The sequence below is a fragment of the Miniopterus schreibersii genome (assembly GCF_964146895.1).
Source record: "Miniopterus schreibersii genome assembly, chromosome: 11".
NCBI lineage: Eukaryota > Metazoa > Chordata > Mammalia > Chiroptera > Miniopteridae > Miniopterus > Miniopterus schreibersii.
The window spans coordinates 24,044,873-24,071,276 of NC_138111.1; the positions used below are offsets into that span (position 1 = coordinate 24,044,873).

At 43.7% G+C, this 26,404-nt stretch overlaps 2 protein-coding genes across 2 annotated transcripts; one reads left to right on the plus strand and one right to left on the minus strand.

Moving 5' to 3' along the window:
• Positions 1–83: 83 nt before the first annotated feature.
• On the minus strand, positions 84–7,812 carry SEC61B (SEC61 translocon subunit beta). The gene is made up of 4 exons (XM_081152365.1): positions 7,424–7,812; positions 7,121–7,218; positions 3,094–3,195; positions 84–356 (listed from the first exon to the last, which is right to left on the minus strand). The coding sequence occupies exons 1-4, from the start codon at positions 7,424–7,426 to the stop codon at positions 269–271; spliced, it is 291 nt and encodes a 96-aa protein (XP_081008491.1). The 5' UTR covers positions 7,427–7,812; the 3' UTR covers positions 84–268.
• ALG2 (ALG2 alpha-1,3/1,6-mannosyltransferase) lies at positions 7,804–16,231 on the plus strand. Its single transcript, XM_081152364.1, has 2 exons — positions 7,804–8,233; positions 10,337–16,231. The coding sequence occupies exons 1-2, from the start codon at positions 7,889–7,891 to the stop codon at positions 11,237–11,239; spliced, it is 1,248 nt and encodes a 415-aa protein (XP_081008490.1). The 5' UTR covers positions 7,804–7,888; the 3' UTR covers positions 11,240–16,231.
• Positions 16,232–26,404: the final 10,173 nt, after the last annotated feature.

Below are 26,404 nucleotides of genomic sequence, written 5' to 3' on the forward strand. Positions count from 1 at the left end.
ACATGTTTTCTATGTATTTACTTGTAATCGAAAGGCAAAGATTAAGGGCCCTAACAGCCAGGCATCAACAATCAGACTTGGTATAAATGAATTAAAAAGTTTATTAGCCATAGAAAAAAATTGATTCCTTAAAGTCAATTCTTAAGTTCCCTGTAAAACAGTAAGCTTACAGAAAATTTCTTTCTCATGAACAGAAAATCACTATGCTTTTGGTCCAAGATATATTGGTTTTTTTGTCTCCTCCTTCAGATGACGGATGTAGCCAAATCTATGAACGAGTGTACTTGCCCCAAATGTGCAACATAAATACAGAAGCGATGAACAGAAGACTCATAACCAATACTGGAACAGGGCCACTGAAAAGAAGAAGAAAAGCATGTTACTTTCAGTAATAATATATTACTATATTTCTAATACTAAAGATTGCTTAGGCGTGGAGGGGAGGGGAGAAGAGCACCTAAGAGTCATCCAAGAATATTATTTACAGCATTTACAAATATTCCCAAAATTGTTATTGTGGATATTTTGAAGGTGTGCAGTCAGCATTGCCATTATTTAGATAGGAGGAATCCTTATCTTCTAGTAAAACATACTGAAATTATACAAATAAAATGATCTGATGTCTTGGAGATACTACTCTCTTTAATTTCACATATTTGACATTTTCCATAATAAAAATAAGAAAAACTTTCACAAATGCTTTAAGTGCAAATGATCCAATTATAAAACTATTATTTCAAAGTAAGATTTATTTAGACAACCTTCATTGTTTATAATATATTAGGTCTACAAAGATGAAAATCATAAGTTACAAAGTGTTTTCAAATATATGATCCCACTGATTAACAAACTCATGACTCAGGCAAAACAGATACTAATCTCATTTTATAAACAAGTAAAACTGAGGCCAGAGAGATTATTACTTGCCTCGGAACACGTAGACAGATGAAAGGAGAGATCTGAACTCAGGTTTTCTGATTCTACACATACTGCTCATTTTACTGCTTTAAGATTCCCATCTTTAAGGACAAAACATTCTAGGTAACATGTGTTAAGTGTGATTCATACTTATGAGTTTACTGTAGGAAGGAAATAGATTTTACACTTCAGCCCTTCCCTAAAACCATTAACTTTAGTGAAATGTTATGGGCTCTGCCTTTTTTACTCTTCCTGCCAACACCAGTTTAGAAGAATTCAAGATGTCACATCACCTCCCAGATACAACTGGATACAAGTGTAAAAGACCCCAGAAACCTTTGCTATTAAGGCAGTGGAGTAACCCAGTGGCACAGTGGAGTAACAGAGTCCTCCGGTAGACAATAAACAATGCACAGAGATTGATATTCTTGCTACACTATTTTGTTCTTCCAAAATTTGTACAATTACAGGAGTCAACAAATTTTAAAATACATGGGAAGAGATTTTTATCACGTTGCACTCAACCAGAGCCCCTACTTTAAAGCAACGTTAGAGTAACAGCCATAGTGCATAAAGCTGAGAGTGCAGCTCTCAGGGTCCAAGTGCCAGAGTTTGCAAAACAACTCTGTCACTTATGAGCTGTGACTGTGGCCCCATTACTTACCTTCTCCAAGCCTCAGTTTCCTCATCTGTAAAGTAGGGATAATCATAGTACCTCTCTCATTGGGTTACTGAGGCATTAAATAAATTAATACACAACCAATGCAGGCTTATAATAAATTTGCAGGAAATGTTACTATTATCAACCTGAAAAAAATTCCAAACTCCTACAAAGAGCCAACAACAAACTCTAAGATGTTACTTGACTGCTCCAAGATGTGGATTTGTGGATACAAATTCCCAACTGTGTCCTTTTACTGTCTCTGTGGTATGATGAAACTGTGCTTTACGACACTTCAAGGAACAGTTTCTAGATTCCTGGGAGTACTCAAGCAGTAGCAATGAGCAAGCCTGGCTGCACAACAGCAGAAAGCCCAGAGCCAGCACAAGCCAGACTCACCCACAGGAGAACAGCTTTTACCACCTTCTTAAAAAGGGTTTAAAAGGAGTCCCCTGGATCCCTTAAAGAGCAAGGGGCTTCAAAATTTCTCTCTGAAATACTCAGAAAAATTATCTTTAACAAAGACCAAAAGGTTGTCTGAATGCTGCCAACTCATATATTCCCGACCCCAAGAGTTACTTCCTGAATACATTCTCACCTTAACACACAAGTCTTTAAATTTGTGACCCAAGACAAGCTATTGGTCAAATTAATTAAACTAATGCAAATAAATCTAATTTTGTCTCTTTTCTAGCAGACAGACATATGGAGCACAGGACTGAACAGTCAGGATGTCTGGTTCCAGCTCTTGCTAGAACATAACTTTGCCTCTCTAAACCTGAGCTTCTGAACCTGCAGTGTTATGCAAATAAGAGTAGTCATTATTACAATTCTTCATCCACTGGGTTGAGTCAGGAAACAGCTGTAAACAGTGGTGTCCTGGAGCTTACTTGATGAGAAACCTGCCACATAGTACCAGAAACCCTGGAAAAGTGAGGTGAGCAAGGCATGGGGACAGGGGTCCCCCATATTCCCATTTCCCATCACCTAATGAGCACTCTGAGGCCTAAGAACTTGGAAAGTGATATGTGACCCTTTAAGATCTACTCACCACCCACAAAAGGCAAGAAGGCCAAAGAACTTTTGGTAACACAGCCTAATGTAGAAACATCCATAATATCAGCTTATGCTTCCACAAGAGCATTGAAAAACCACCCAACTCCTATTCAAATGGTTACTAATCATTCTCAGTATGGGACAGAACACCAAGTAAAGAGCAATTTCATCTAATTAAGCACTTTTCCCTCTAGTTCTCTCTGTTCCCATCATTTATTTTGGCACAGCTACATGAAGATCTTCCCTTGCTTTCACTCAATCCATGAAGAGATATCATTCCAGGCCCTAAACTAATTGGTTGATATATGGACAAACCAAACCCAGCCCACCTGGCACAAATAAAACTGTTGCATACTATAAATTTCATCAAAGCCAGCACCACCAATGGAAGAGCGAGAGTATCGCCAAACAGCTCTGTGATACTGGACAGAAACACAAGATCTGCTCCCACGACTTACACTTTGAGGCCAGGAGAATCTTCTGTGTAGAATCGCCACATCCCCCCAGTGCCTGCTGAGGTCGTGCGGCCTGCGCTCCTTGTTCCGCAGCTGGCATTTTTCCTGTTAAGAGAAAAAAATGTTACAAACGGCCTTTCTTTAGAAACCTTTTTAATGGTATTGTAACATATGCTACCATTACATTGTTAAAGAACCAAAACAAGAAAAAACTTTTCCTTTTGTTAGTAAACCCCAAATTCTTGTTTTCACTCCACTGGTCATGATATCATGATAACCACCATGAACTGAGTGCCTGCCGTATGCTAATGCATACACTACACTAACCCTGGAAAGTGGTTACGCTGGAAAGGGTTAATCAAAGTGCCTACCTAAGACCAGCAGTCCTGGCATACAAAAGTAGCCGGACAGCACTTACACCACTGGCCAAGCACAGGCCAAGGGAGCCCTTTCCCTCCTCTCCTCAGTCACTGAGAGGCCCACCCAACTATTCTTCCAAGAAGCACTACTCCAATCCCACTTCTCATCTTGCCCCAGTGCTAGAGTACTACAATATGGGAGTAAGTAGTAAATGTGAGAGGAGAAGTCAGAAAAAATCTTCTTCAGCCCGTTTATAATAAATCCTAGGTAAGGGGAAAGGAAAAGGAGAGAGGGAAAGCCCTATCCCATCACTGCCAGTACACCCTCCCTTAAAATCCCATTCCAGATATCTGTGGGCTACTGATTCTAGATTTTTTGAAAAGAGAAGGGCATAGAGGGAGAAAACAGAAATGAAAACCTTTTCCCTACCATCTCTTCTCACTACCCTCCAAAATCTGATCCTGATCCCCATCTCACCCTGCCATGGCCTTTAGCACACACTCTAACACAAGAAGCAGGGAGCTTGCCCTGCTGCATGGAATGGAAAAGTGGGGTCCTGGTTCCAGTCTGGGTTCCAGCAAAAGAGCTGTGTCCATGTTAGAAACTTGAGAGCAATTAGTGTCAATGATTTGGGTCTACTATACTGAAAAGATTATATTTCAGACCCATTAATTCTAGGTTATATGGTGGCCTGGGAACTCAGAACTCCATTTGTATGACTGTTTCAGTGCTAGAATGGGAAAACTGATTGTAAACAGCAAACATACTGCGCAGGGATTTACAGAGTAATCCATTCGACTAGAAGAGCTTTAACACAGAGATACAGACATCATTTAACCTGTGGGGTAGGTGCATGATATTTTCCTCCTGTTTGTAAAAGGGAACTTGAGCTAGAGAGTAAATCCAGTATGGATATGTTAAGTCATGGGCTGAGCCAGGACTAGGACCCACATGCTTTCTCCTGTTCTCACAATCTCCCTACTCCAGGTCCTGTCTTCAAAAGTCTCCTATAATTCCAGGAGTTTCGAAAGGATCAGTCCGGGCCTCTTTTAAGATTTCTTACATCTACTGACACATGGAATACTGAAGAGGATTTGAAAGTCAGGACCCCTAGAAATACCAAAAATACTCAAAATACCTCCCATCCCTGCCCCTGGAAAGTAGGCAGAGGTTCATAGAGCCCATTTTAACCTCTATCTGGGGTCTATTTTACCCTTTTTATCTGGCCACTGTGTAACTGCCTCCCTCTTCCTATACCTTAACACAATGGTTTTCATAACTGACCTTTTATGTACTTTGTTCTAGCATGATCGCCTTCTGGCTACTCCTCAAAGTCAACCTCATTCCCACCTCAGAGTCTTTACACTTAATCATTCCTTTTGTGTAGAAAACCTATTCCTCCACAGGCCATTGCAGGATCTCCTCCCTTGCTTCTTTCAGGTCTCCACTTAAAGGTCACCTACTCTGAACACCCTATCTAAAACAGCTATCCACCTACACCCTAACCCCACCACTCTCTATCCCCCACCCAGCCTTACTTTTCTTCATAGCCCTTCTTACCTGAAATTACCTTATTTATTTGTCTTGCTTACAGTCTCCCACACTGGAATATAAGATTCATAAGGCTAAACCCTATCTTATACACAAATATACCCAAAGAGTTGGTACAGTGCCTGGCATGTTCCCTCAATAAATCAATCCCTTACCATTTCTTCTCCAAAGTACTACCTCTACCACCTCACTGAGCCTGGAGAGAGAATGCAAATCTGCACACTACATAATCCAAAGCATTATCTTCAACTTTTTAAACCATTAGCTTCAACTTTTTTATACAGACTTACAAAGCAGGGATATATTCTTAGGCAGCCAACACCTATGGCATTACACGCATTAAGTAACACTTAAAAAAGTACCAAAATTCTAAAAGGAACACTGTAGTCTCTTCTCAATACATATAACCATGATCTTTCTAGTTATTCTAGCCCCAGCCATGCTGAACCCTACATGACATCAACACCCACAAGTTGAGAAGCTGTACCTGTCCTCAAATGTTTACGTTTTTCCATTTCACCTGTGCATCAGTTATTTCATTTTTATTAAGTACGTTATTTTATTATCTTATTTACATTTGATAAATATGTGATTTCTCTTTTTTTTTCTTTAAGAATTCTCAGATGGCCAAACTTCCCTGCCACCGTACTACCAATTCTTATTAACCAGGCCCACTACCTACAGGACATGTTTTCCATTCCAGCACAAAGAATCTCTGAAATACAGGGTGGACAGGGGACAGCAATCCAAACCCATGTAACTTAAACCACAGCTTGACATACTTTCTAGATGGTCCAACCGAGCCTTCCCTTGAACATAGTGACAAGGAACTCTCAATTGTTCAGGACAATCTTACCATGTCCTCACAGTTGTATCCGAATCACTTTCCTCTACGCTGAAAAGTGTCTCGTGTAAATTCAAATTATTAGTTTTATATTTAGCAACTGTAGCCAACAAGAAAAATCTCATCACTCTTCACATCCTTATGAACAGTTTTCATGTATCCCTTCAAGGTCCTACCCTCTTCTAGATAAAATCCCACTAGTTCCTTCAAAACTCCCAAGACAACAGGGTTCCTTCCTTCACTCATCCTTCCTTTATTAAGACCTCACAGTAGAAGAGACTGAGTTGGGCAGTTTCTTTCAAAGTCTAAGAAACAAATGCTATTACCACCATACGAATGAAATGCTTTGAGAGCAAAAGGCAAGACAAGTAGCTACTGCTACTTTGGGAGTCAGGGAAGGCCTCAAGACAAAATAACCTCTGAACTTAGTTTTAGGAGAATAAATAAAAATTGTGTAAGTGTGGGGGAGGTGGGGTGAGGTTCAGAAAACAGTAATAAGTTCACTACTGCTAGACTGCTGGATCACAGGAGAGAGGGAGAAGAGAGGCTGACAGGCTGAAAAACCACCAAAAACCTTGCTATCCCCCCCCCCTTTTTTTTTTTTAATTCAGCAAAAAGAAACTAACAGAGAAAATAAGCATAAGAGTTAACAGAACTGTAGAACAGGATGGACTGGAGTGGAAACGGCCTGGAGAGAAGAGTGATGTAGAAACGTGAAAGCCTAGATGACAGAAGCTGACGGCTACATTGGGGCAGTAGAAATGCAGACGAACAGAAATGATGAGCAGTTTACTGTGTATAATTTAAAGTCTGACAAACGACTGGATAGAGACAGAGGTAAGAAAAATCCAAGACGACGCTGAAAGTTCTGGCTTTGGGTCGAGCGCCATATGGAAGCAGAGAAATGTAACCGGGGGCGGGGCGGGGCGGGGATGATGGGGACGCTGAGTTTGCGTCCCACAAGTCTGGTTAAACTGGGTGGTATGGGGCCTGGTTCAGAGACACCAGTTCAATGACACCAGTTTTTTCAAAGTTGTCTCCGATCCAATTCCAACTTAACTTTCGTTTTTTTAAGTGGCAGCCAAAACTGTACAAGGAGAAGAAAATATCGCCTCCCTCTCTCGACACAGAAGGCCCTTTACTCCCACGGCCACGTCGCCTGAGGCTCACTCCGTCTTTGGGAATCTTAATATCCTGGGGTCTCCTCCTCGGGACCGGCGGATTCTCGGGCCCCCTCTCCCAGGCCACAGCCAAGAGGCTCGCAGGGCTCCTTACCTCTGCCGGACCGTGGAACCCGCCGCCCGGGCGGCCACCGCTTTACTGGGGGAGCGTCCCGAGGAGCCCACGTTGGTGCCACTTGGGGTTGGACCAGGCTGTGGGGGAGGCAAGAAGACAGACGGGTGAGCACCGCCCGCCCACCCCCAGCCCCCAGCCCCCAGGCCCTGGCAGCCCAGACCCGCGCTCGCCCAGGAGGGTGGGGAAGGCAAGGGAGCCGCGGGAGGAGGGCGAGGCGTGAGGCAGAAGTCGGGGCGCCTGAGAGAGACGGGGACTCAGGGGGGACTGCCGAGGTCGCCATACCATGCTGGAAACTGGAGGGTGGCGGGGGGGAGAAGCAGACGGCAGGGAAGCAGCGGAGCCTTCAGTAGACCAGCGGCTGGAGACACTGGTCCAGTCCCCGCCCCAGACCTGCTGGCAGGGCCCCTGACTCCAAGGACGCTTGGGTTGTCCTACTATCTGCCTGTAGAAATTGTGCTACAGGCGACTCGGTCAGCTGCTGTGTGGGAAGTACTGACCTTCCGACTTCTTCCTTTAGATCACAGCGTCCTTCGTAGAGCCCAGTTCCTACCAAAGGGGGGATACAGCCATGGTCGGAAGAGAACTTTTCCCCGGCAGTTGCTAGGCGCCCGCAGGTCTGCGCCGACGTGGCCTAACCGACGCAGGCGCCGCGGGGCATGCGCGGCCCCGCCCGGCCAGCGGGAAGCGGGGGAGGGAACCAGCGCGCAAGTGCCTACGGGCGCCGGGCGCCGGCTGGACACCAGGCCCATGGCGGGGAAGCGGGCCCAGGACGAAGTGGGTCCCAAGCCATCCGTGCTGTTCCTGCACCCAGACCTGGGCGTGGGTGGCGCCGAGCGGCTGGTGCTGGATGCGGCGCTGGCCCTGCAGGCGCGCGGGTGTAGCGTGAAGATCTGGACCGCGCACTACGACCCGGGCCACTGCTTCGCCGAAAGCCGCCAGCTGCCGGTCCGCTGCGCGGGGGACTGGCTGCCGCGCGGCTTGGGCTGGGGCGGCCGCGGCGCCGCGGTCTGCGCCTACGTGCGCATGGTCTTCCTGGCCCTCTACGTGCTGTTCCTCGGCGACGAGGAATTCGACGTGGTCGTGTGCGACCAGGTGAGGTGACCGCGCCGCGCTCCCTGTTGCACTGGCCTCTCCCGGGCTGCGGGTCGAAAAGGTTGGAACTGATCTGGAGAGATCGGAGCTCGGAGTGACTGTGGTTCTCGATCTTTAGTGTGGACACATTTAAGTTGCACATTACAGTGTCCCCCCCGAGGAGCTTCATCCAGAAGCCCTGAGTTGGGGCCCCGAAACCTGCATTTTTCACTGTCACGTCGCGCGATTCTGCAGCAGATGGGCCTTGGGTCTCTCTCTAAGAAACACTAACGTTAGAAGTCAGCATTCAGTCACCTTTTACTTCTGAGTAACTCGTATGCCTTCCCTCTTTGCATTATTTCTGTTGACACTTTCTAGGCCATGTGCATCACACTGTAGCCTTTGCAGCCAGGTTACCCTACTCCTCAGCAGTGTCCTGTGTTAAAACACCAAGCTAAACATGTCATGTCCCCATAAAACTTAAACGTGGCTCTCCATTAGTCTTTGTAGAAAAGTCCAAATTATTTTGCTTGGTAAAGAATGCCCACCTGAGTCTGGGCTCTAATTATTCTAAACTCCTCTGTCCCTCGCCCCCACACCCCCCCAAATTTTTATTTTATCAAGTAACATTTACTAGGTCTAAAAAGTCAGATAGTTTAAAAGAGTATAATATGCCTGACCTGCGTGGCTCAGCGATTGAGCATCGACCTAGGATCCAAGAGATGGAGGTTCGATTCCCGGTCAGGGCACATGCCCGGGTTGTGGGTTCGATCCCCATTCAGGGCGTGCAGGAGGCAGCCGATCAATGACTCTCATCATTGATGTTTCTCTCTCCCTCTCCCTTCCTCTCTCTCTAAAATCAATAAATATATATATGTATAATATAAAAGTCACATCCCAGTTCCTCTCCCTAAAGACAGCCACATGTACAATAGAGCATTTTGCTTTGGTGCACATTGGATGTTATCAACCATTTTAATCTTTGCCACACTAATGGGGGAAATGGCATCACATTTGTATTTGTGTTTCTTTAATTATAACTCATGAGTTACTTTTGATCTTCTTTGCTTGTGTGGAAGATATTTTTGAGAAATGTGGACATGTTCCAAACACCCTGCATTTCTAACGAGTTCATAAGCATGAGACAGCATGATATAGAGAAAAAACTGAGCTCAGAAGCAGGAGACCTGAATATAAGTTCCATTTATCTGCTATTTTATGACTTTAAGTAGCTTTGGAAAGCTCACCTTCAGGTATTAAGTGAGCTGGAGATTGAGTGGTTTGTAAGATTATCCAACAGGAAAGTTTAGTAATGCCAGCATGTAGTTCATGCTCAGTAATGATTATAGTTAATATTTATTGAGCACATACTACACTAAATTCTTAAGTGTTTTACATATCCCATTGTATTTAATAATCACAAAAAAACATGGGTTTTTTGGTACTATAATTGTCACCATGTTACAGAAGAGGAAACTGAGGCCCAGAGAGAGGTAGAACTTGATCATGGTCACACAACTAGCTAGTAGAACTGAGATTCAGACTCTGGCCATCTTGATTCCAGAGCTTGCATTCTAAACTACTATAGTTCATTCAGTTCCTTAGGAGGAGAAATATACTAGATCTGCTCTGTCCAGTATGGTAGCCATTAGCCACAGATGGCTATTGAGCACTTGAAATGTTGCTAGTCTGAACTGAGATGTTCTGTAAGTGTAAAATACTTGCCTGATTTTAAAGAATAAATGTGAAAAATAGTGTAAAGTATCTCTAACTTTTTTAGCATTGATTACGTTTTTCAGTGGTAATATTTTAGGAAAATAAAATATATTAACCCTTTAAAAATTTTAATGTTGTTACTAGATTTTCATTCCCATTGGACAGTGCTATTCTAGAGGAAACACTGGACTTGCAGCTTGAAATATTTAGCACACATCCAGAAAATATCTACCAGCCTTTAATACACCAGGCATTGGACTGGGTGAGAGTCTGTAAGAACACAAAGCAGAATGAGACATTGCCCATGAGGAGCCCACAGACTAGTAGGCAGGGTGGGTGTCTATACTTTTGATTTAGTTGAAGTTTAGTTCACCAGCCACTTTATCTGTTTATTTTTGCTTTGGTTAGGTGTCTGCCTGTATCCCAGTCTTCAAGCTGGCCAGACGGCGTAAGAAGATCTTGTTTTATTGTCACTTCCCAGATCTGCTTCTTACCAAGAGAGATTCTTTTCTTAAACGTCTATATAGGGCCCCAATTGACTGGATAGAAGAATACACCACAGGCATGGCTGACTGCATCTTGGTCAACAGCCAGTTCACAGCTGCCATATTTAAGAAAACGTTTACGTCCCTATCTCATATAGACCCCGATGTCCTCTACCCATCTCTGAATGTCACCAGCTTTGACTCAGCTGTCCCTGAAAAACTTGATGATCTAGTCCCCAAGGGGAAAAAATTCCTGTTCCTCTCCATCAACAGATACGAAAGGAAGAAAAACCTGACTCTGGCACTGGAAGCCCTAGTAAAGCTGCGTGGAAGATTGACATCCCAAGATTGGGACAAGGTTTATCTGATCGTGGCTGGTGGTTATGATGAGAGAGTCCTGGAGAACGTGGAACACTATCAGGAACTGAAGAAAATGGCCCAGCAGTTTGACCTTGACCAGTCTGTGACCTTCTTGCGATCTTTCTCGGACAAACAGAAAATCTCACTCCTCCATGGCTGCACGTGTGTGATATACACACCAAGCAATGAACACTTTGGCATTGTCCCTTTGGAGGCCATGTACATGCAGTGCCCAGTCATTGCTGTCAATTCAGGCGGGCCTTTAGAGTCCATTGTCCACAGTGTTACAGGGTTTCTATGTGAGCCTGACCCAGTGCACTTCTCAGAAGCAATAGAAAAGTTCATCCATGAACCTTCCTTAAAAACCACAATGGGACTGGCAGGCAGAGCCAGGGTGAAGGAAAAGTTTTCCTCTGAAGCATTTACAGAACAGCTCTACCAATATGTCACTAAACTGCTGGTATAGTCAGATCTTTTTAAGGTCTTTATGCTATATTCGTTAATGTCATTTTATAGATTGTAGACCCAGTTTTGAAACCATAAAAGAAACCTAGAATCTAGTGTTGAAGAGTTAAAAAAAAAAAAATACGCTTGAATCTGAGCCACCTTCCTATATACCACACCTTCCCGACTCCTTTTTCAGAAAAACAATATATTTTACGTTAAAATAATTATGAGTCTTATCAGTGTTGATTAAGATATAATTCCATGTGTTAATTCTATTTTCTCTAGACTATTGCTGCTCTGCCTACAAATTTTGAGTCACACTGTGCCATAATTGGTTTTGATAGTTCATCATCAAAGTTGAAGAATTTGGCTTCATAACAGAACAGGGTCACTCTAGTTCCCAGAATCAATGCACCTAAGTGTTCCCTGCCCTCTGTTGGGAAATTTTGGTTAGTCATACCTTTGCCTGGATCCATAGCAAGAATGCTCTGTATGTTTTTTACAAAGACACTTTTATTGTATTTTTGCACACTGAGACAAGCCAGTAAAAGATGTTTATCAGAGGAAAAGACATAAAATATTAAATTTTGGCTTCCATGATCCACATGTAGATATGACAGCCAAGCCTGAAGTCAGAAACTAAGAGTAAACTGGATGTTGAAGTGAAGAAGGAATGTTGTCGCCCTGGCTGGTTTTGCTCAGTGGTTAGAGCATCAGCCCACGGACTGAAGGGTCTCGGGTTCAATTCTGGCCAAGAGCACATACTTTGGTTGCAGGTTCAGCCCTGGTCAGTCGGGGCACATGCAGGAGGCAGCCAATCAATGTGTCTCTCTCCCATTGATGTTTCTGTCTCCCACTCTGAAAAAACAATGGAAAAAATATCCTCAGGTGACGATTAAGAAAAGAAGGAAATGTCACTCATGTAAGGTGCATATTGCTTAGGGTTTATTTCCTAGTGTCATCTGATTCATCAGCTTTGTTAATATTTGTGTGGTATTAAGTAAGATCCTCCTAAATATAAGGCACAAATGCTTTTTCCCCTTCAAGGCCCCTGCTGTGGAGCTTTCTTTGACCCTCCACCCACTTCCCAAAGTGGGAGTGACTTCCCCTCCCATGCAGTCTACCCTTTTCATGGCATCAACCAGTCAGTTCATTATTTACCTATTGGTCTAAATACAAATAAACATAAAGCACTTTTCCACCAACCTTTAAAGCTAAATTTATTTTTTAAAAATAGCAAAGGTCACTAGCCAAAGGCTGCACATTAATCCACTAAGCACAGACCTGAGAGCCTTGGGCAAATTGCTTAATCTCTGTGCCTCAGCTTCTTTGGCTGTAAAGTGGGGTAACTGTACTATTATGCTTTTCTTATGGGGTGTTTATGATGGATTACAATACCAAAAGGAGTTCTTTAAAAGGAGTGTCAGGTATATTGCCTTCTATGGAATGAAAAGTTCTGTTGTTTTTCCTTTGGTATTGGGAAACCTTAGGTCCAGTAAAGTAGGTCATCCCTGTTCTGTGGCGTGGTGCGTGTGTTTCTCAGGGAACCACAACCTCAGAAAAGCCTGGTGACTCTGACTGCTGGGTTTAGGACAGACAGACTCAGCTTTGATTCATAACAGATCATGCTCTGATCCATAACCTGTGCTTACCCATTCCAAGCACTAAAACTTTTGCCTGTTTCACCATTTTTTTTGCAGATCCTCCAAAATGGGCAACATGGGTTCGTGGGCCTTCAGTTTAACTTACCTTCATTGTCTGAAGCCCTAACCGGTGACAATAAGAGCATAGATTTGGGAGAGATGCAGAGCCCTGCCTGCCAGGAGCTTCCAGCCTCTGATGCATTGATCCCTGGGCTTCTGGATCTAGGATGGCACTTTGTGCACAGGAGGTGTTTACAGCTTCCAAAACTAAGCAGAAGTTAGGGGAAATGGAGTATGAGACACTGACTTGAATAGTAACTCTAGCACTTACTGCATGCTGGGCATATGAGATGCACAGCAGACAACCCATTGAATCCTAGAAGTTGCAAGGTGGTCGTCCCTTTATGGACATAGTTAAGCAACTTGCCTCTGTCACACACAGCCTTGGGTGGGCAGAGTCTCAAGGCTCTCTGACTCCAAAGTCCATCCACTTCACCTTTCTTCAGTGTGCATGGGCTCAGTCTCTTGTGCGGTGTGTCTTTAGTGAAACCCCGTCCGCAGCACTGCAGTTGCATCATTCAGGTCCTCGGGTTTAGAAAGGCTTTGCTATTCATTTTCCCTTTTCATCTTCAGAGCAATCTTGTGAGGTGGATATGATTATCCCCCATTTTACACACAAACAAAGAAGCTCAGAGATGAAAGACTTGCCCAAGAACACGTAACTTAAAAGTGAGTGAGCCAGGATTCAACCCATGGTTACCTCTTCCATCCAGCACCACACATACCAGAATTTCTCAGCCTGCACACCTTTAATACCATAAATGCCCTTTAATGCTTTATGAAATTAAAAATAAATACAGCTTTGAGTCATATCAAAGTGAGGGGACAAGATGCTCTTCTGTCTTCAAATTAGTCCTCAGATCCTAAAAGATGCTAATGTCCTGCACCCACCCCATTGCTCTATACCAACCCCTATGAGAATCACTATTGAGGCCACACTGCCTGCCCTCCCTGTAGCAGACATTGGGTCTTTCAAAGTCCTAGTAGCGTTATCAAGGTCATTTTCTTACAGGAAGCAGAAATTCAAGCTAGATTAACGCCAAAGATTTTGAGTTGGGTGTTTGAAAGAATCCAAGCCAGAATATAGAGTCAAACTCCAACACTATCCTTGTCAGAAGGACTGGAGTTTGGGTGGGGCTCACAGTAAGGGTGACTGACCACTTGGCCTTGTTACCCAGCAATATGACCACAAGCAAATGCTGAAATATCTTGCAGGAAGCATTATCACTAGTCCAATCACAGATGACATTTGAGACAAATATAGTCTAAAAGATCTGCTCAGGGTGTGTGTGTATGTGTGTGTGTGTATGTTGAGGTTTTACAGGGGGCACCAATGTAGCATAGATGTGACATTTCTGTGGCCGGTCACTCTCCAAAGAAGTTAGGCAGAATTAGAACAGATTGGCCTTTTGTTTTCTGTGTTACTGGACCTAGAATTCCAACTTTTGAGAAGGTGTCCTGATGGTGATAATCTTTAAGTTTCCTTATCTGTTAAATGGGTATAATCAGGTCTAGCCCACCTCACAGGGTGTTTGTGAGGAATGGACAAATAAAAGAGTGCATGAGAGGCACTGAGTCAGTATATGAATGACTGAGACAAAGGACGTGAAGCTGATTTGTAAACTCAGAGTATCGTGAACTTGTGAGGGACAAAGGCAGCCTTTCACAGGCCTGGATGAATTGCCCCGGTTTTTTGCCACCCCAGTGAGTATAGCAGTGCAAATCTAAGCCAGGGAAAGTCACACCGTGCAGAAATGGGGTACAAACAACCCCAACAAGGACTATTTCCCTCTCAGTGCGTAACACAGTATCAGGAGGTTTCCCATCTGTCAAGGCAGTGAGACTGAAGTAAGGATAAACCAATAGACCAACCCAACAGAATAGAGGCCTAAAATAGATCCACACATATGTAGTCAACTGATTACTGCCAAAGGTACTGAGATAACTCAATGGGGAAGACAGAACGTTTTCAAGAAACGGCCTGGAACACTTGGATATCTGTATGGAAAATAATGAACCTTTAACCTCAACTACATACAAAAATGAACATGAAGTGGATCATAAGCCTAAACATAAAAGCTAGACTGCAGAACTTAGAGAAGAAAACAGAAAATCTCCAGAAACTTGGGGTAGGCAAAGATTTCTTGGTACCCAAAAAGCACAAAGCATAAAGGGAGGAAAAACCTGATAGGATGAAATTTATAAAAATTAAAAACTGCTCTTCAAAGGACACTGCTGTTGTTTTTTAATGAAAACACAAGCCACAGACTTGGAGAAAATATTCATTATCAGTATATGTGATAAAGACCTGCATCCAAGATATGTAAAGAATTCTTACAATTCCAAAGTAAGAGGACAAACAACCCAAATTTTTTGCTGGGCAAAATATAGGATATCCCCCAAAAATGTATACACACACTGAATAATTATAAAGGCAGTGTATATTAAAATACATTTCATTTTCAAAATTGAGCTATCAGCTGTTAAGGTGTGTATACAGTTTTTGGGGACACCCTGTACATGAATGGCCACTTCACAGAAGATATCTGAATGGCCAATTAACATGTTAAGATGCTCAACGTCGGTGGTGATCAAGGAAATGCAAATTAAACCTACAATGAGATACCAATACGCACCCATAAAGTGAATGACTCAGTAAAAATGTCGGTGAGCATGTGGAGCGGTTGGAACCCTCATATGTTCCGAAACGGAAAGCAGTTTGACTGCTCCTTGTAAGGTTAAACGCAACACCTACCCTACAACCCAGCAAGTCTACTTCTAGGTGTTTTGCTTAAAATAAGGAAAACCTATCTAAACAAAGACTTTTATTCACATATTCATAGCAGCTTTACTCATTAATAGTCAAAAATTAAAACACCCCAAGCATCCATCAACGCACAAATGATAAACACAGTATGGTGTGTTCATACAATGGAACACCCCGCAACGAAAAGGAATGAACTACTCACAAGCACAATGACATGGATGACTCTCGAAAACACGCTGAGTGACAGAAATCAGACACAAAGGAGTTCATATTGTGTGGTCCCATTAATATGAAACTTTAGAGAAAAAATACCTAATCTATAGTGACAGAAAGCAGATCATTGTTTGCCAGGCCCAGGGTGAGAGCGAGGTTGACTAGGGAAGAACACAAAGGAATTTTTTTGGATTATGGAAATGTTTTGTATCTTTATCATGGTGGTGGTTATAATGGTGTAAAATTTGCCAGAACTAATAAAATGTATGTTTTAAATGAGTGTGCATTATTGTATGTAAATTATACCTCATAAAGTTAAGGTGTTTTTTTTTAAAAAAAAAAAAAAAGCACATGTGCTCTAGTTCCATTTTTATAGGAAATAAAAGGTTTTCTAAATGAGTGTCAATGTATATATGACTATATAATTATAAAAGTTTGTGAGAATATATACCCAGGTGGTAACATTGATTATAAAAGTTTGTAAAAGTCTTTTCAGTCTTAAAAGATGAGTGTGATGATCGGTATGGATTACATTTTTCTTTCGTTTGCTTGTATTATTTTTATATTCCAGTAGTTGGTTTTCTCATAAGAAAAAAAAATTGAACATAAAAGAAAGAATAAAGTAATCCTATTGGTCATGTACGTTTTTACAGCACAGTTTTGCACATTTGTTTTTCCAACTATTTCCCTATTTGTGATGTATAGTTTGTTCTAATTAATCCCTTATTATTATATGTTTAGATTACTCTTTTTGCTACTACAAACAGCCTAGAGGAAAAATAATTGACTTTATATTCTAAAAGCAAATATTTAACATTTTAAAAAGTAAATTTTAAAAAAACATAGAAAAAATAAGAAAGTAGACATATGACATGACAAAATTGCCTAGCAGTACAAGAAAAAAAAAGCGATTAAAAAAATTACTAACTGATGATGTTTCTTTTCAAACCAACTTACTGTGTTGATCAGCTTGCTTTCAGCCAAATTGTATGCTCCCTTTGCATGTGAAACTGGGAAACCTGACTTAACACTTCAATTTAACAAATACAGTATCATATGTCAGGACGTATGTACCATTATTTAAATTTTTTAACAAGGTGACTATTAGGACTCTTTTGGTTGGGTTACTGACTAATACAGTTTATAACTGTAAAAAGGGGAAAAAGCAAGAAAAGAAAATTCTTAGGAAGCTGCAGGAGGAGATCATGTCATTCAAGGAAAAGCTTCATACCTGACCCAGGGAAGGGGAGGGATATGGCTAATCTTGAGGTTCCAATGGAACCTGGAACTTGAAAGCCACCAGAACAGCATGTTTTTATAAAAGACTTCTTCGTAGACCAGTTCCTAACTCTTGCCAGGGAATGTGACCTCCAATAACAACCAAGACCTCCATCTTACCGTTTGTCCGAGGAACGGGCCCTCTTTTTCAGAGTCTGAAAAGACAAAAGTGAAGATTCAGATGTCTTCCCTTAAGTTAATGAAGCAAGCCAAGGGGCAAGGTACTGTGGCTCCCCTGGCTCAAGTCGGCTCCCACCAACTGTGGCCAGGATCCAGGGTCACATGGCAGCAGCAATCCTGGAGCTGGGAGAAAGGATCCCCTGGCGCACAGAGAAGAGAATAGGAAGCAGTTCCCAGAAGGTGAGTTAGGCAGATAAAGAAGGTGTCCTCTCCAGTATTCAAAGTAGAGACCCCTTAAAAACTTGCACCCAAGGGGCCCTGGCAGACAAGCCATCCCTTCCCACATACCTTTTGCCCATTGCTTCCCTTTCCACAATAAACCTTGCAGTACCTATTTAGGACCTACCTTGTGCATCTGGGGATAAAGAAATACAATTGTTAAGTCTAATACTCTTTGACTTGCATAATTCTACATTGCTTGATATTAAGATTCCCAGACCTTTCTTTTTGTTCACATTTGAATAATCATATTTCACCCATGTTTAAATTTTTAATAGTCCTTTGTGGGAGGTTGTCTAATAAGCAGAGAAACCTTGGGTTTCGGAGTTTTTTCTTCATACCATGAGTATTGGCCTTTAATGCTTTATTAGACATTAATAAAGACTACTGGGGTTGCTCTTATTACACCTTTTTACAGATAGATATATATCCTTTCTACCGTCCCTTTTTTCCTTAAAAAAGACACCATTTCTTCCCTCTTTATACTTTTGCTCTGCATTGATGCATTCTGTTATCCCATTGTTTCAATGTAAATAACTTCCTTCAAACACTCTAATCTTTTGATGTCCACTTAGACAATATCCTTGCTGCAGTTGTTTAGACTGATTTCAGTACAATCAACTGGTCTCAAGTTCTTATCAACCATTTGTTCCTATTTTAGAATCATTGTCCCCTTCATGCTGAACACACCTTTGAGTAACATTTCCTTCAGAGAGAATATCTGCATTTGCATAATTATCCCCATTGCCTTTACATATAAAAAACATGACATGTGCGTGAAATTCTTGAATCCCTTGTTTTTCTTTCAAAGCCTTGCAAATGTTGTGTATCACCTTCCAGGGCAGCTTTTCCTCAAGTACGTTCTGGAGAAAATAAGCTCTGAAAGATGCTCCAGGAAAAAGGCTCCCATGGTCTTACAAGTACAGGAAACCCTACAACCGGAAAAGGCCAGGCAAAGTAGCACAGTAAAGGCCATGAGATGTCCTGAGGTAATGAAGATGCTTTAACCTTATTTCCAGAGTATCCAAGCTATTTGACCACAGTAATATTGAAAGAGAGCAAATGACCAGTAATACGGTAATAGTTAACCTTGGCTGAGCCTTTATATGAGGCAGGCACTCTTCTGGGACTTACTCTTTTATATCAACTCGTTGGATCCTCACAGCAGCTCTATATTGTTGATAGAATTTTTCAACCCATTTTTAACACATGAGAAAACTGAGGCACCAAGAGTTTAAGAAAATAACCTAGAAAATGGCAAATTCGAACCCAAGGAGCCAGCTCCACATGACTCCCAGCCTTAGGCGCTGGCAGGTGAGGGCAAGACAAGGGCAGCAACTTCTATACCTTTCCCAAGTCTGGAAAACATAACAACACATCTCCCTGCACCAAAAAGAAAAGGGAACTTTCCACCCCACCGTCCCTGTGGCAAAGGCACTTTGGGGGTAATCTGATTGTCGTCAGCTCGAGAGCTCAAACTCTGCTGCTGGCCAAGGTCCAGGACCCATCACTGGCCACTCATCACCTCATCAGTGCAGCCTCCTGGACTGACGGGCAAAACAACATCCAAATATTCATTGCACATCTGTGCCAGGCAGATTATACATTAGCAATTCAAATCTGGTCCGTGTGCCGGCAGTTTCTGAAAATGTGTCTGTTTGGGTGAGATGCCTCGTTGTCTGGGACGGATAATAAGGCAACTGGGTCTAATCTTGAAAAACAATCAGCCCATCTTGCGAAGGTGACTGGCTGTGTGTGTTCTTGCCCTGGCAGCGCTGGAACAATGGCCCCGTAATGCACTCGACTCAGCTGGCAATGAAGTCCCATCCTGATTAGTAGCCCTGGCTGGTGTCAATCACCACGAGATGCACCATTGTCCTCGGGTCCCCAACACAGTTTATTTACAGGAAAACAAAGGCTTTGGGGAGCTATGGCTGCTTCCCAGAGATTGCAAAATAGATTGAGCTGTCAAGCACACAAAGTAGATGAAGATTAATGAGTTGTGCGGACAATAAATATGATGAGATGACCATGAATATGCTAATGGGCATTATCCATATACACCGTAATTGCTACCAAAATTAAAAGGTGGCATGAAGGAGATGGGTCACGAGGTGACAGGAAGATAATCTTGGATGCCTGAGACGCTCACCCCAGATAAGACCCTCTACAGGTTTCCTTTCCCCGATGAAAACCATCCCTAAGCGTCATTGTTGTAAGCTGTCTGAATAGGCTCCTTTCAAACAGGGATGTAAGGGGTGGGGTGAGAGGGGGGAGCTGGAAAAGTTACTTTAGGGAAAGGTGTAATTAGAATAAGAAAGGTGCTTATCAAAGGCAAGAAGCGATCAGCTGTCAGGCTGCCTCCTCTCCCCCGGGGACAGAACTGATGGGGGATGTCACTTCAAACTTCAGACCCCTTCCCACCCCAGAGCCACGAGGATTATTACAACTATGAGAACGATATTTAGATCACTTTCGGGGAAGAGTGAATGAATTGTCAAAGTATTCAAATACGCTGATGATTTTTTAAAAAATAAACTTAATAGAGAAATTGGAAGAACATAATGTTTAAAGGAAAATGACATTTTGTTTCCGTAGATGATTCGATGTGGGAAAATCTACATCCTGTAGAATGTGGCACGACTGAGTCTCACCCAGGCTTGCAGCCAGCCGTTCTCTGGCCCATTCACCCCGTCTTCCTTTCCACCCCATGTCTGTGGGTGGCGGTTAAGTTAGCATAACAACATACTGAGGTGATGCTGAGGCCATAGAACTAGAAAGACAAAGGTTCTTTTGTCTCAGAGTTTCTCTCCTCCATAGCACCTGGGAGCCTGGACCTCATCCCCAGAGGTCTGTGGAGCATCACCCCCTGATTGTAAGGACTCCCCTTTGCTCCTTCAGGATAGAGACCAAACACGTGTACTCGGCCTCCACCAGGTGAAGGGGAGCAGGATGGAACCAGGGTTTCAGGAAGAGGGCAGAAGGGAAGAAAAGAGGAAGGGGGGTCAGGAGAAAGAAGAGGTCCCAGAGACTGTTCGAGGCTGACTCTGTATGGGCTGAGATCCACCTAACAGGGGGAAGGAAGGAATTTTGCACAAATCTATGAAACAACCTCACAGAAAAGGGTGGGAGAAAAAGGGGCTGCCCTGAGTAATTATGGAAATTAGTGTCTGTAAAGCTAAAGGCAAAGGAATGGCACATAAGCACTTCATTCTGCTTGACAAGTTGTTTCCCATGGGGGTGGGGGGTTAACAATTCTGAAACCGCTACACATGGGTCCTGGGACTGAACAATTAAATGTAAGCTGACGGCAGGCAGTGGAAGCCAGGTTTCTGGTTGTTGGAGTGGGAGTTTACGGGTGAGCAAGGGGACAAGGCTTAGAGTGATGGATGAAGTTGGAGAGAGCAGTGTGAATTCATGTTGAACTTAATACAGACGTGGATGGTTTCACGTAGAAATAGTTATAGATACGTGTATAGACACTGGTTAGTGCGCGCGCGCACATTTCCTTGCCTTCCTGGCTTTGTAATCAGACAACTCAGATTCTGGGTCTCTGCTCTGCCACTCTCTTGGTGGCGACATTGGGCAAGGTGACGTTCCGGAGCCTTAGTGGCTAGTGCTTCTCTTCTGCTTTCACAGCAGCTCTACAGAGCACTCACCACTCTGTGGTAGGACCACCCATCTGCTGATGTGTCCATGAGCCCACGGGACTGTGTCCTCGGTCACCTCTGGTGGGCACACAGGGGGCAAAGAGAGATGTTTGAATAGATGGAAGCATAGTGATGGTGACAGAGCCACGTGCCTTAGCGAGTGCCCTCGGTTAGTAAGAATTGCTTATTGAAAAACTTCTGTGAACTTGAAGCCAAAGAGAGATGGATTCCAGTCCTTCTGCCACTTGTCAGCAGGGTGACCCCTGTGCAAGCACTGACTGTGCAGAGTCTCAGTGTCCTTCTGTAACGGGGGGTCGATAAGGAAGCAGACTCCGTTAGATGGCTGCCCAATGGTATCAGTTTGAAACTGGCAACTGCAGAAGGGTCGCAAGAACCTAATCAGTGGCGGCCCATTTCATCCTACCTGAGTGAACATGGCCCCTGAGAAGAGAGCCTAAGCTCCCCTTGTTGGAAGGAGGCTGCCGAAAGGGCCAGCTTTCCTTACAAGATATGGTCCTTGTTGTCACTTAATATGAAGGCGCAGGGCAGGCCCTGCAGAGCCTGGCGACTTCTTTCAAACAGGACTCTGCCGTTGGAGCAACAGAAATGCCACTGGCTACACTGATCAAAGGTCAGTTTTACTCTTGGTAATTAAACAACAGCAACAAAATCAGAGTAGCTTAAAGCAAAACAGCTTTAAAATAATACAAACAGTATTAGACATTATATCATTTTTGTTTGTTTTCTTGGTAATGATAGTATGTGGTGATGTAAGGGTATGTGTTATTCCTAGGAGATTTGTGCCGAAATATACAGGGGTAGAGATTCAGAATGTCTCGAAATTACTTTCAAATGGTTTTGCAAGATAATCTTTAAATAAATGGAAAGCGAATATGGGAACATGTTAAAGTAGACACTGAGCCTATTGAAACTGGCGACCTCAATGTATTCAGTTTTGTGTTTCTCGTCACCCACACACTACTCGCCACACATCCATTCTCAAGTCTGCCCGGCACACGGTGGACATTCAACGCATTCAGTGAATTAATATTAAAAGTAAAATTCTCTTTACAGGCTAGCATTTACATAACTAAGTAAAGACATGGTTTCAAGCCATTTGCAAAGAAATACCCACTACTAATCACTTTCTTAAGTAAACATAATCCACTTAAAATCATAATTGGACATTGATTTTTTTTTTTTCCTCCCAGAGTTTAGCATCAGGCGAGAGCCTACTTGTCTTCTGTCCCAAGAAGCTCAAGCCTGACCCTCCATTCTCAGGAGGTCGGAACCCTGCACCCAACACACCTTTTCCTGGGGCATGTTCCTGCTGCTCCCACTCGGAGTCCCTTCCACAGCAAGACGTTGGAAGCAAACCATGTGGACAGAGGCAATTTGATGGAAAACGGTACCTATGTTGTACATTTTTTTAAAGTGGTTTCAAAGAACTGGAAATGGAAAACATTTATTTCCAACTAGCTTGTAAAAATTAAAGTAGTAAAAACATTGCCCAAGAAGCAATGAACTCTAGTTCACTGTTTGAGAATGAATCAGACACTTTTAAAAAAGACTTTTCTTATTCCAAAGGAAATTTTGTCCATTGTAGAATGGAGACAAGAAAATGAAATCATCCCCACCCTGAGATGACTGCCACATTGTTGTAGATCCTTTTGTATAATAATAATAATAGTAATAGTAATAATAATAATTTAAAAGTAATAGGTATTACCATTCAGTGGGTCCTACGTACCAGGCACATTTAGTCCTCACGACAAGAATATGAGACACAGATGAAGAACTGAGGCTCAGAGAGGGTATGGCACTTGCCTAGAATCACACAGCTACTAAGTGTCAAGCCAGAGTCAGACCCCTACGTCTGTTTACCTCCAAAGCCCAAACTTATCACCACTATACTCTCTCCCATAAATTTCTGTCATTTTTTACAAAAACAAGAGTCTAACACACAGTCCCCTATTGCTGTATCATTATATTGCTTTCAGCTCGTGTTCATTTTCTATTGCTGCTGAGCCAAACAAATGATCACCAAAGTAGTGGCTTAAAACCACATGCGTTTACTCTCTAGTACTATATCCTCATACTGTAGGGCATCCCGGGTTGGGGTCTTCATGGGGCAGGGTGACTGGTCCTATCTTGTTTGAATATCAGGCGGATAACCGAAGGTCTTCCACAACCTGAGATCCCAAGGTCCTGCACTTTGTAGCTTCCCTGGGCTGACTGATCTCTAACCTACAGAAACCAAGTAGTTCTCCCAGAGCTTCCTCACCCCACTCCAGGTTTGTGAGAAGTTCTAGATCTCTCTCCAAGAATCGGAAATGCATCCAGGAGCACTATCTCCCTGTCTCTCTAGCCCTCTCGTCGGTCTGGTGCCGTCTTACCACTGCTATGCCTTAGGAGACATGGAACCACACCAAGAGGGGACTTATCTGAGAGGCTTAGAGCACCAGCCCTGGCAGTCTTTCATTCCTCCAAACTTAGCGAGTGGTTTCCTTGCTAAGGAACATACACTCCTCTCTGAGGTTTAAGCCCTAAATGGAATGGTGTATTTGTCAGCTTTGCCACACTAATGCTGCGTAACAAACCACTTCAACACTTGGTGGCTTCCACTGACAGCACCTATTTTTTTCACTTCCAGGCCTGTGCTTTGGCTGAGCCAGCTCTGCTTCCCGCTGAAGGGCCGCTGGGGTTGGCTCCAGGGATGGGTTGGATTCGATTTGCTCCACATGACTCCGTATTCTCCTTGAAATGGCAGCTGTCTGAGACACATTCTTCTCTGGAACATCAAAGAAGCACCAGAGAATATAAAAAACACTTCGCCTCTGAAGGCCTTGGCTTTCCCATTCACATCCCACTGGTCTAAACAAGCCTCTTGGCCAACTCCAACCAGTGAGGCAGGAAATAAGTTCCATCCTTCTATGTTCTTCGAGGTCAGAGGGAGAAAGAGATGTTCAGGGTGTACGAGAAAAATCAGAGGAGAGAGAAATTTTCCTCCGGGGAGCCTTGGTAAGGCTTCATAGATGAAATGGCTTTCATTGCTGTTATTTAGAAAACAACAGTTATTTACCAAATGGCTCAAAGAGGAGGGACGTTCCAGCCAGAGGTTGCAGGTTAAGGGAACAAGGAGTGGAGAGCATGTGCTGAGTCAGGGAAGCCTGGGGTGATGGAAAATGAGCCTGGAGAGAGGGGCTTAGCCAAATCACGGAGGATTTGATAAGCCAGGCTATGGATTCTGAGGGTTGGATTTGGTTCTAGAAGCCATGGGGAGTCCATGCTGGGTTTTAACCAGGAAGAGACCTGACCACTTTTTCATGGGGCTGACAAGCAGGAGGCCAACGTGGGTCTTCTCTCTCCTAAAGCAATGCTCTTCCCAGAAGGGTCCCCCACCCGACTTCCCGTCATGTGAGGCTCCAAATACCAACACATCTTCCTCGGCCCCTTCATGTCGAGTGTCACAACCAGTTTCTCACCTTAATGGTGAAAAAATGAGGGTGAAGAGGCTACTTTCAATGACCCTACAGAAAGGAACCGCTCCATTTCCCATGGCCTACTTACAAAGCTTGGATGGGCACAGACCTTCGACATAAATGCCTAGTCTCTAGGGGGACTAGGGGGACTAGGAATGTTTGAACAGCATACAAATTTACGGTCAGAAAATATTAGCTCCTGAACACTGCAACCCTGCCCCCAAACCACCTCTTTAAATTCACATTGTTTTCTCATTCCATCATTTGCAATCAGAGTTTTCACCTCGGACAGATCTTTACAGGTCAGCCCTGGACCATGGATTTATTTGTGCCCATAAACAAAACCCTGATATTAATCACAAACTGTTTCTGATTCTTGGTTAACGCTCTTAAACATCTTGCGTCCCAGGAGACTCTTTGCCCTGTCACATGAAGATGATATTTCAAGATTTACATTTCCCCAAAGAAGCGAGGAGATCATAAAACCTAATGTATTCCGTGGTTTGGAATGATAATTTTGCAAAGAGGTGACAGAATATTTCACGGAGGTTCATTACAACATCCCCTAAGTTGTTAATATACTACTCACAGCTTCCCTCACGTATTCACCCGGCTCCTGTTTATAGAAAGCCTCCTATGCCCCAGGGTGGGCTGTGGGTGGCTATGTATTAGCGACAGGGACTAGCGAGGACAAAGCTGCGGACAGCTGCCTGGCTTGAGGGAGGAGGGTTGTGGATGGAGAAAGAAGAGACGAAGTTGTCAGAGGCAAAATCTCCGGTCATGGGCGGTGTGCGGGAGACCAGAGGGGAGAGGGCTCTGGCCAGAGGAAGAGGGGACAGCAGCGCCCAGGGCTGACGCTGGAGGTGGCCGCAGAGGCATGTGCAGAGCCCCCATGCAGAGAGGTGAGGAGGGGGTAGGAAAAAGAGGCCTGCGGTGCAGGGAAACCCAGAGTGGAGGGTGACTCCACTGAACCAACCTTTTCTCAGGGTTCCTACCTTGGTCCTGGGCTCCAGTTGCTCCCAGTCTGGTAGCAGAGCAGAGACGCACCGCAAGGAGTCTTTCACGGAGGACCTTAGGAAGGAAACCTGGAGGCGAACGTGAAGAAACCTTGTATTCTGTCCCCTGGGGAAAATCTCAGAAAGCGTCCCAAAATGGGAAGGCGGTATTGTGTGTACTGTGATTAGGCACAGTCTTTGAAAACAGGAGTCGAATCCCAGCAGCTCCCTCCCTAACTAGGTGACCTCAGGCCCGGGTCTCTTCTCAGTGCCTCAGTTCTCCCATCTGCAAAATGCAGGTGCTAATATGACCCACCTCTTAAGAGGATGACATGAAATAATAAACGCACTGCACTTAGCGAAGAGCCTGGCACTGGGTGAAAGCTCCACAAATGTTCGTCTTTGCTATTATTCTAAGTGTAATCGCCCAAGGGCAGCAATGCCAGGAGTTGTTCAAAGGCAAAGAGGAGCCATCCATAGCATTAGGAAAGGGAGTGATGGGATCAGGTCCTTATTTTAGAAAGGAGCCTGCAGGCAGGTAGTGCTGGTGTCACAGCTGGGACAGGGCAGCAGGGTCACATCCAGGTGTGAGCACAGCAGGCAGGCTTATCTGAAAGTGTAAGAACTGTACCTGAATAAAGCAGCGCAGGGAGTGGAATGGAGATCTTGGGAGAGAAGGGAGGGTGAGGGGTAATCA